The sequence below is a fragment of the Cebus imitator genome, unplaced genomic scaffold, assembly GCF_001604975.1.
Source record: "Cebus imitator isolate Cc_AM_T3 unplaced genomic scaffold, Cebus_imitator-1.0 Scaffold768, whole genome shotgun sequence".
In the NCBI taxonomy this organism is placed as follows: domain Eukaryota; kingdom Metazoa; phylum Chordata; class Mammalia; order Primates; family Cebidae; genus Cebus; species Cebus imitator.
Window position 1 is genome coordinate 401463 of NW_016108083.1, and position 11829 is coordinate 413291.

General features: G+C 36.9%; 1 protein-coding gene across 1 annotated transcript in view; it reads right to left on the bottom strand.

The window, feature by feature from the left end:
* Positions 1-539: 539 nt before the first annotated feature.
* The window catches only part of LOC108297061 (lanC-like protein 3), a 107140-nt gene continuing 95850 nt past the window's right edge, over positions 540-11829 (bottom strand). Inside the window, exon 3 of the mRNA XM_037735276.1 lies at positions 540-1439. Within this exon, the coding sequence (XP_037591204.1) occupies positions 1402-1439 (38 nt within the window). The 3' untranslated portion in view covers positions 540-1401. The remainder of the gene's footprint in view (positions 1440-11829) is intronic.

Genomic DNA, 11829 nt, shown 5'->3' on the forward strand with positions numbered 1-11829 from the left:
AGACAAGAGGGAGGTCTGATTTGGGAAAGGGCTTTTATCATTGTTTATAAACTGAGTTTCTCCAAAGTTAGTTCAGCCTATGCCCAGGAAGGAACAAAGACAGCTTGGAGGTTAGAAGCAAGACAGATTCAATTCAGTTAGATTTCTTTTACTGTCTCAGTCATAATTTTGCAAAGGTGGTTTCAATCATATCAATATGTCCAGGTCAAGCACTAGTACTTCTTTTCCTTTGGAAGTCTGCTTAGGTCCAGCCAACAATTTTACATACTTGTTTAAAAAGGAAACTTCTAATACAGGGCATGAGGAGATAGTATAGAAACAAAGAATAAATATTCTTATGGCCAGCATTCTATGTTTTGTTTTCAAGGATGTTAGATGTCAAATTTAATTTTTCCTTCTGATAATTGTTTTTCAGCCATAGAGTTTCAAAAATTTGGTGTATCTAATTCAAAACCTTTAAAATTTATGTTATAAAATATATTACAGTGTTCTAATAGATCAGCACTTGGTAGTAACAAATTATCAGAATGCACCAGGTATTAAAAAGATAAATGGGAATTTACTAGTTAAGAGAGAAGGTATTTTCAGATTATACAGTCAAATCACTAACTAATGCACAAATTCGTAAACTCGACAATGATTTACACCAGGGCTCTTGATTAGAGTGCATAAATCCAGCAGAAGAGTTTTCATCTATCAACTGAGACTTTTGGTACCTTGTTTATAACTCAAGAAGTTAACGAAGAGTCAGGGGTCTGTAAATCCAGATACTATATTACAAGTTTGTAGATTTTGATTGAAATAGGTAGCTTTAAGAATTATATACAACAAAATAGACAAATAAATTGCATTTAAAATTAAGTGAAGGTATTTATAAATCATAATTATAAATAAAATGACTATATGTTTGTATCACAACCAATACCATCTCAACCAACTCCAAAACTATGCATTTCATAAGATAATAGCAGGGATGTGCCACGCAGAATGTCAACACTTATCAACTTCTGTGCAGGGATTAACTCATTCTATTAATTTTAATAGGAAACTTTAAAAAAAATACAGTATCTATATTACAATGTTTTGGTTTTACCATAAAAGGACCAAATAATGGTTACATTGGCAAGTCGTAACTTGAAAAGACTGCATCTAGTTATAGACATGAAGTTCAAATGTCTTCCTTTTCTCTTAAGATACACTAAATATATTTTAAAAGACCCCAATGTAAGGACAGTTCTCCCACTTTTTTCTTTGCCTCATGACTTCTCACAGTGGAATCCAAGATGAGCTGGTGACATTTAAGGGGCAGGTTACTCAGGTCCCACGTGTCCATTTCACACAAGCCACAGGCTGTGACTCTGAAGGAAGTGAGCTTGAGACCCTCATATGACTTCCTCTTTGTTAATTTTCAAATCCCTCCTGAGTGGAGAGGGGAGACTCTCATCACAAAAGAACACAAGAGAAACAGAATCAAAGCAAATGAAAAAGCAAAGAGGAAGAAATCCCTACAGGTGATTGACTCAGAGACAGGGTTAAATACAGCTTGTTTGCCTTTTCCTGCTTCTGCTTCAGAAGGACACCCCTGCTAGACTGTCTCCCTGTGAGCTATATCACTGTGCAAGAGCAGGGCCCAAGTGAGGTTCTAGGGAGCCTCGTTCCATCAAGGATCCCCTCTGTCCCTTCTCTAAATCCCACCCAGCCCTTGAGGGTCAGGTCCTTTATGCTCCTGGCTACTCTGAGCCCGAGTGAAATATCCTGCCTCCTCCTATTCCAACAGCAGTGACCCTGCCTTGTGTCCTCTGGTCTCTAGACGGTATGAACGCCTCACTAATCAATAAACCACTTATGCATGAGATCTGAACAGATATGAGATTGTATAACATGGTATTTTGCTTCATAAGCATTTGATTACATTTTATCTATTATTTGGAATAAGATAGGACTCATTAGTCAGGACACACACACACATACACACAAACTCCCCAATAAATACAAATATATTGATTCTTACAAAGATCAAAATCGGGAATATTTATTCTTCATGCTTTCTCTTGAAATACTAGTTGTAAACTTCCAACCACTTAAATGTTTCCCCATTATAAGCTCATCAACCCTTAACACATGTTACTCAAGTTATAATTTTTGCTAATATCACCTATTTTAAAAGGTCTACAAATGCTACATTACTGATAGAACTTTATTCTCCCCCAGAATTATGGCACTAGTTTATAAATCTGAGTTTATAAAGTTCAACCAGTCACCAAATAAAGTGCGATGTCTGTCAGCTATTGTAGAGAAACTGGCTGTTATGTGAAATGGGTGGCTCCATCAGCAGATTTCCAGGGACCATTTGCAAATAGAGGTGGAAATATAGGCTGTTTAAAGAAATAAACAATCAAACTGTAGCTAGAGCCTGTCACTTGAAAAAGAACAACAAAATCATGACCTGGGGCCTGTGAGAGTTGTATTCCATCTTCCCAGTTCTACCAACAACTTTGCTCTGCTCTTCTCTGTGCCCCAAAAGGCTGAGTCCTGCATTGTGCATCAGGGGCTCCTCTGCCATCTGGCTCCTGTTGGGTTTGGCTAATGGGAGGCACCAGTGACAGCATGGAGGGCAGGAGGAGAGTGAGGACATGGTATTTATTCCTTCAACCTCTTTCAGACTTAGGCAGTTGTGGCAGTCACTGTGCCCCTCCACAGCTACTGCTTTTACCAGTGATTTCTCTAGCAAGGCTCCCTCTCCCAACTGGCTGCCGAAATGCCTCTCTCCTTCAGCTGTGGAAAAGTTAGCTGTTGTTGCAAGTCCCTGAAGAGCCAATTATAATCCGAAAAGGCACAATATTGAGTGCCATAATCCCAAATATTTAAATCCCAAAAGATCAAAATCATGAAAATATAATTATGAAAGGAATTCTTTAATTCTTTAAAATATATTTATTTACATTTTAAAAGGGGGATTTGAGAAATTTATAACACAGGACAGAACATGTCATAGGACAGTTTATATAATAAAAGAGGCAATAATAACATATATATTTTTGTAAGCATAAACACTCAGGTATATTAACAGTCACATAGGTATACCGGCTATGAGCAAATGAACCATATTCATAAAGTAATATGTCAAAAAGAGAAACTTACATCACTATGGTTTGTAATTGTGTGTACCCAGCTTTATAACTGCAATCACTTGAAATATAACAACCTGTCTTTTGACAAGACTGATTAAAAAAAAAAAACTGCATGTAACAATCCTGCATGCTCTTTACATGTACCCCAGAATCTAAAATGCAATAAATATATAAACCAAAACCAAAACAAACTGCAGTGAATCATCACCGCATCAACCCTGAGTCAATCACTGAAAAACCAAGAACTTGAGAAATTTCTCTCTCACAAATGCAGATGTACAAAATATATCTCCTCACTTATTAAGGTTTTCTTTGTTTGTTTTGAAATGGAGTTTCACTCTTGTTGCCTGGGCTGGAGTGCAATGGCATGATCTTGACTCACTGCAACCTCCATCTCCTGGGTTCAAGCAATTTTCCTGACTCAGCTCCCTAGTAGCTAGAACTACAGGCACATGCCACCACACCTGGCTAGTTTTTTGTATTTTTACTAGAGACAGCATTTCACCAAACATGGTGCATAGTAACAGGCCAACAGGCCAGGCTGGTCTTGAACTCCTGATCTCAGGTGATCTGCCCACCTTGGCCTCCCAAAGTCCTGGAATTACAGGCATAAGCCACTGCATCCAGTTGGAAGTTTTTATGTACACACATAAAGCTTACATACAAAGTCAATGTTGTAATAATACATTTTCATGGAGAGTCACATTTCAAAAAATGCATAAAACAAAATAGAAGTCTCTACAAGTTTTTACACAATGCATACCTACAGTGTTTAAAATGATGCAAAGATAAAAATACATAGCATAANCCTCAGGTGATCCACCCACCTTGGCCTCCCAAAGTGCTAGAATTACAGGCATGAGCCACCACGCCCAGCATCTAAGACTTTTTAAAGGCACAAATGAAAACTTCAGGACACCTGAACATTGACTAGCTTTCAAAGCCTGAAACTGTTCTTTAGGTAAGCCTATGCATTCCTAATAATGAAGAGTAGCTCAGGCCAGTGTTTCTTAGTGTTACTGGCTAAAAAAGTTAAAAACCCATGACACTACCTTTGACTGTTAAATATCCTATGTTAACTAAGGACTAGCCTTTGTTCCAAAAGCTTCTCAACTGAACCTATACCATCACCTAAAACTCCAGCTTATAGCAAGAAAATTCCTTAGGAGTATAAATTCATATTGAAAATCTGATTTTAAAGGGCTAAAACAAAATTCTAACCAATCAGAAATATAGCAAACCTAAACTTACCAAAAGCAACCTCAAAACACCAAGGAAACACTAGACTGAAGTCAAATTTTAGTTCTACAGTTTGACTCCTCATTCCTCACTTCACATTGGTGAGGGGAAGATTAAAGTGTTCTGTGCAAACCCAATATAATTACAATTAGGGGATCTAATGTTACATAGCTACAGTCAAGTTAGCAGTGTTGTGTAGCAGTGACATCAATGACTGGCTTGCATGAAGGCTTCTAAAAGCATCTGTTCCCAGAGTTTCATGTATCATATATATGTATATAAAATAATCAGTTGAGGACAGCATTAGCATTCTGTAATGACGATAAACTCAAGTGTTTACTTCTCCCAGCCAGTACCTTTTCCCCTCATTAAATATGTTAAAAGTTGTCTGGGGGGGAGGGGAAGGGAAGAATTCAACTTTACTTCATAATTATTTATCAATTGTCAGTGTACATTTAAGTTTTTAAAACCTAAATGTTCTATGCAGAGTAAAGAATAAGCTGTCCAGAAAGCACACACTTAAAATTTCTCCTCTTGGGAGTTTATAAAGGGATTTTGAACCTTGATGGCGAGAATCCCAAAACAAGAGTAAAATGAATTCTTTTTATTGCAAACAAACGTCTAAATTAATTTCTCCACCCACTTTCTTTAGAAAGAAAAAGAAATCAGCAGGCTAAGGAGATACCCATTCAAGAACTGACATGATTAAAAATTAAGATATAAATGGGTGACTCACAATTTCATTCGCTTACAAAGACAGTGGAGTTAACTACTACAAACACACTAGTTATACGGTATTTTGTGAGAGAAGGGCATACAGACATGGCTAACTTCATATAGATCCCATTAGACAACTGGATTTACAACAAGTTTTTTTAATAAGAAATGGGCAAAGCCAGCTTTCTTTTCAGAATCAAAATGCAGAACAAATGGAAAAATTATGGTATTTAACCTTCACAAGTTTGAGCCTCCACAAATAATGCAACCAAGTTTTACATTTTTAACAGCCCTTCTACATACACTCCATCTTCTCTCTTAATTACAAGTTTTAATTTGCAATCCCAATTATACCAATTCCATTGTTATTTTTAAAAAGTCTTCCCAGTTATTGTCAAACTATTTTCAAACTGAAGTTTTCTTCGTTGCCTTACCTCATGGCCAATTGATTCATCTTAATTTTCTGTCAAATACATTGGGGTTAATGGAAAAAAACAAACTATTGGAAACACCTTGAAATTTATTTTTAGAAACCTTAATTACACCTAATTCCAAATCTGTCATTATGGTTTGGGGATTCATCTGAAATTCATTTTCTTCAGCATAAAGACAGTAAGAGAAGGCCAAGGTGTGTGGATTTGAGGTCAGGAGTCTGAGACCAGCCTGGCCAACATGATGCAACCAATTTGTGATTGTGATTTTTCAGGATTTTAGATGTTAGGAATTGTAGACTTTAGGAATTTAGACTTTAAGGATACCGATCTTTCAGGATTTTAACATTGTGGATTTTGGAATCTGGGATTGTGTTTTTTGGGATTATAATCCAAACCCAAAGGATCATCTTGTCATCCACCTTCCTTGTCATTTAACAGATGATGTTAGTCAGACGTCAAACTATCTCAAAATTGGGCTTAGAATTTAAGTCTCTAGACTCCAAATTTAGGTAGTGCCCCATCCTACCCCCTCTGCCTTCTTGTTGAGCCATTTGAAAAGAGGCCCCAGGAGTGGTGATCATGGTAGTAAAAGATAAAGTCATGGCATGTCCATAAGGAGTAAGGGTAAAAGGGCATGACAAGGCATACTCTAAATACCTGAATTGTATCTGGGGCTACACCCCTGGGATGTAGAGAGATGCTATCTTCCTACAGAGAATACATATGCAGAGTTTATGCTTCCTCTCTCTAGATTAAACTCAAATTCTAACTTTCATTGGGCCCTTTGGAACTGAATCTACCAAACAAAATCATATACCCATAGAATTATTGCTTGAAACATTGTTATAAAGATCAAGGGAGATAATGCATATTGAAATGCTTTGTAGAGGGTGACATTATAGTATTATTGAGAATCCTCAGTTAAATATGAGAATTCTTGCCTCCTAGACATGATATCTGTTTTGACATGAAAAGAAACATGAAAAAGATGCTACCACCTTAACCTGTGGTTAATATTTCTGAACTTTATTCACAGGATTAAAATTGAAGGGGCTCTATGAAGAAAGAGTAAATCAACTTAAATTGGCATCAGAATTTTGGCTTCAGTGTCTATTTTCATGATGGTTTATACATCATGCTCATAGTCTATAGTAGTCAAATTTCCTTTATATAACAAACTAAGGATATGGTGATCTCAATCGATTCTGAAAGGGTCCATCTAGCAAAAAGAGACACAGTCTTTCTGGTTGTTGAATTCCAAGAACATAACTAGAACCTCTGAGTTGTCAAATGTTGGGGTGATTTCATAATTTTGCAGTAGATTTTTGACAATTGTCCAGTGAAAAAGCTTTAAAAATATGAAGATTTACTGAGTAATATTTTTCAGAGGAATCACTTGACTCATAAATGGTAGTGAGCATTAAGAAAGAATAAAAACAGGAGATGTTTTCTGAATCTATACTGTAAAAGTAGCACAGGAGCACTTTGAAACTCATCTTCACAAGGAGCATGCAACTTCCAAATCCTAATACAAATGCCAGGATCACTCAGTTCAATAAAACTCACCAGCAGTCAGGCATGTACTTTTCCATCTCAATTGACAGTACCAAACAATTTAGAGAAACTGCCCGAACAGTGAAGAATGAAGCCCCTGGTTCACTGAAGTTCAATTGTTCCTTTAGAGTGTCACAAAGAAATATGGGCTTTAGAAGCAGCCAAATTGTTATGCCCAACTGTCCCTGAGGAAATTCTGCCAGTCTGTATTCATTAAGCAGTGAGTGGATGCAGAATCATCTGCAATGTGCTCTCAGGGAACAGATTTCTTAAATAAAATCAAAGTTCTTTCTTTCATGAATCTGCCGCTACCCACAGAAACACCCAGTGCCATTCTTCAGAGAGATCTCCCTTAGATAGTTTACAGAGAAAATACAGTATATCCACTTATGCTCAGCTACTACAAGCAACTGAAAAACAAACACACTCACTAAGACCCATGTGGACGAATCTGTTTGTACACATACAAAATCTGAAGCAATATCGTGTTTGAAAGAAAGCTGACAGAAATGTCAAGGTACTTCTCACTTAACACAGAAAAAACATAAAGCACAATTTACTTTTTTTATAAGACCACCAAACTGCAACACTGATTCTAACTTGAATAAGGAAGGGGAACAGTTTAGTTCAAGATGGACTTGTAGAGAAATCAGTTTTCATTTAACCTGTGGAGCTGTTATGTTCAAAGGCTGCATTAGAGCTCCCTGAATTAGGCAGTAGGCACCAGTCATTGGAATATAGGCCTTAGTTATAAGTTAAGAAAATATTTGCCTTTGTAGCAACAACCATCAAGTGACTTTTACGGGCCATTAGAGAAAGCCTATCAGAGACCATTTGGCCATTTCGCCACTGACCATATATGGTAATCCTTTGTCATTTTTAGAAAGACTAAGTCAGGAACTTAGAAACAGCCCACTGCTCTGCCTAATTCTTCTTCCCAGGAGCTTAACACCATCATAATGTCTCTGATCTCAGAGACCCAAGTAGAAATCAAGAAGAATGTTAAATCTTGGGAATGTTAAATCTCAAGAAGCAATTCATAAAGAGCTTACTCTACAGACGTTTAAGCCAGAAAATGCTGTTGTCTATAGCCCTGCTGTGCCACATTTACTTTTTTCATTGGCAATAAAACTGTGAAAGGGCTGTGTGGACACTGGCTGCATCTTTTCTCAGCCTGCCTTATGGATGAGACTCCCTGTATATATGTCTGTTATTGCGTTTGGAAAGTGGCACCATGACTGTTTATAAAGACTGGACCTAAAGCTGGATAAAGTCCTAGAAGATTGTGTTAACCATTCTCCCTTAGTTGCTGAATGGATCATTTGTTGGTGAGGGAGTGTGTGTAGGGCAACAACTAAAAAGGTCTGGGAGCTCAGGGAAATGGCTGACAATCAACTTGTACTCCAACACCTAGATATAATCATACAGTTTGCCCATCTCTTAGGTATTTGAAATCCAGCATTCTAGAGGGACAACTTTGATAACAACACATAGCTGTGCCCATCAATAAAGTTTTGGTCCAGGTGAAGAGCATATACACTAATTAGAATACAGAGGACCTGCCCAGCAACTTGCAGACTGTGTTTAGCACTCTCTTTATTCTCTCAAAGCCTTGGCTCTTAGTGACATAGGGATGATGATACCTACCTTGCAAGGGTGTGATGAGAATCAACCAGGACAATGCCGTTTATTTGGATGAAACAGAATAATGCTCATCATTGTGGTTACAATGTAGAAGTTTTGTCGTAATTGCTGGAATATAATGATACACTAGAGAATATAAGGTACACTAGGCAAGATCTCATCCAATTTCATCATTCTACAAATAAGAACCTTTGAGTGCAGGGATGTTTATAATTTCCAGTGGTTGCCCAACAGATTAATCAAAAGAGGAAAGCAGGTTTCCTGTCTCTCAGTGGAACATCCTTAACCCTACATTATATCACTTTTATCCTTTTACAAAGAATTTGCCATAATTTGTCCCTGTGGCACATTAACAAGTTTTGCACTCGTGTTAATAACTTTTTTTTGCTGTAGAACACATAGTAGTGAATAAGTAAACAAAATAAAGTTTTATGCATAAAGGGTAAGACTTATAGGGATGTGCTTAATGAAAGGACTTGGGCTATGAGATGTGAAATTCCAACTAAAATAGCACACTCTTAAACACAGACTATAACCCATTCTTTCAAGAATGTCCTATCAAAATGGTTATTTTCAATTTCTTGTCCTACTAAATATTTCCCAATTAGTTTTGACTAGCTTGAGTCTCCAAAAGCTCTGGTAAGGGAATATATTTTGACAGAACACATACAATCTTCCCTGGAAATTGCTGCCACTAAGTAGTCTGTGAATCTGCCTTCCTCTATCTGGCAGCTCCATGATGATGTTTGTAAATAGCAATGTTAAGTAAATAGCCATAGCATGAAGAGTTCTTTCACCAGATTAGTACCATTCCTGACAGCTGGGGACGGCAAACTCGCATTTAAAGAAAACTCCCAAATATGTCACACTACTCCCTGCCTTTCATTTATTTATTCTTAGTCAAAACAATGTCTTTGTCTTTGGAGAACACAAAAGGAAACAAGCATCAGGCCTGGATTTTAGTCCCCTGCCCCACATCTCCTTACCTTCCCATCTATAAATGTGCAGTTTCAGTGATGAAAATTATCTTTGTGAGTGTGTGTGTGTGTGTGTGTGTGTGTGTGATATTTTTCCCTATGCACAAACTCTCAATAGTTGCTAAGCCAGCAGAACACGTTCTATCTTTCTCAAAGCAGAAAAAATAGTTACATTCTGTCAGAAAATAACTGTTTATCAAGGAATTCTTCCAGGAGCACTAACCTTTGTTTAATATGTTGTTGATTTTCTAAACTGTTAAGTATGGCTTATAGTAGTGAAAACCTACATTATACCACTCATTACATCAGCTAATACCTAGTTTATTAGAACACTAACATTTACTACTGGCAGTTAACTGACAAATTGCATGTGTATGTGATTTATAATGAGAGATTTGAAAGTGAAGGTTAGTTAAGTATTTTTCAATGACATGAGGGAATGCTATAGTGAATCCTAGACTCTTCTTGTCCTTCACTTTTCTTCTTAGAGGAAATGGACCAGTACATATGCAAGTATGAAGCCCGTCCTCTTTGAGCTTTGTGAACTAATCTACAGTTAGCCATTGGAAAGCATGTGCATAGTTAATTAAACATTACTTCTAATAAAAGATGTGTATGTGTGTGTGCAGATGGAGAACTTGTGAATAGAATAAGGCAAAGTGTTCTCAACAATGTGAAAACATTGTGTTGCTCCATCATTGGTGCAAGGTAAGATTCATGTTTATTCCATTACAGGGAGTATATTAGTGTGGTAGGACTGCCAAAATAAAAATGCCACAGACTGGATAATTTAAATAACAGAAATATATTTTCTCACAATTCTGGGGCTAGAAATCCAAGGTCAAGGTGTCAGTAGGTTTTGTGTCTGGTGAGGCCTTTTCTCCTGGCTTGTAAACTGCCATCTTTTCACTATGTTCTTACATGGCCTTAGATCTTGCAAGTCTTTGGCCTTCATTTTACTTTTGAAATTTTTTGTTTTACTAAAGTATTGTACATACATTTGAGATGTGCTGATATAATATGCACCATTTAAATCTTGACCAAGTTATAATTAATAAAATGATCTTTAAGATTGTCGGGTTTTTGAAATATCATAAGAATCTATCAATGTATGATCATTTATGTAAATAATTTTCTTCATTCAACACACACTTGCTATCTCCAACTACTGACCTATTATTTCTATCATAGAATTGTTGCCATACAGTACTCAGGAAAACCAAAAATCTTTTTATAAATTGAACATAAAAAAGACTACTGAATGTGGCAAAGCCATACTAATGTATACAGATGTACATATACTTATGCATCAAAAATTTTTATTGTATATGTCCTTCAAAGGCAAATATTTTAGTAGGCCATCCCATCAACTGACTGGAACTTAAAGTGTTTGATGATGACAGTGCTTTTTGACAAAAATAAGTTGTATATTACTAAAGTTCAGATTAATATTTTACAAGGTACTTTATAATTTTTAAAAATATTTTTACTTCTGGGGTACATGTGCAGAATGTGCAGTTTTGTTACATAGGTATACATGTGCCATGGTGGTTTGCTGCATCCATCACCCTGTCATCTACATTAGTTATTTCTGCTAATGCTATCACTTCCCTATCCCCCCAACCCCTGCTATCCCTCCCCTAGCACTCTACCCCCTGGCAGGCCCCAGTGCGTGATGTTCCCCTCCCTGAGTCCATGGGTTCTCATTGCTCAACACTCATTTATGAGTGAGAACATGCGGTGTTTGGTTTTCTATTCTTGTGTCAGCTTGCTGAGAATGATGGTTTCCAGCTTCATCCATGTCCCTGAAAAGGACATGAATTCATCCTTTTTGTAGTTGCATAGTATTCCATGGTGTATATGTGCTACATTTTCTTTATCCAGTCTATGACTGATGGGCATTTGGGTTGGTTCCAAGTCTTTGCTATTGTGAACAGTGCTGCAATAAACATACCTGTGCATGTGTCTTTATAATAGAACAGTTTATAATCCTTTGGGAATATACCAAGTAATGGGATTGCTGGGTCAAATGGTATTTTTATTTCTAGAACCTTGAGGAATTGCCACACTGTCTTCCACAATGGTTGCACTAATTTGCACTCCCACCAACAGTGTAAAAGTATTCCTATTTCT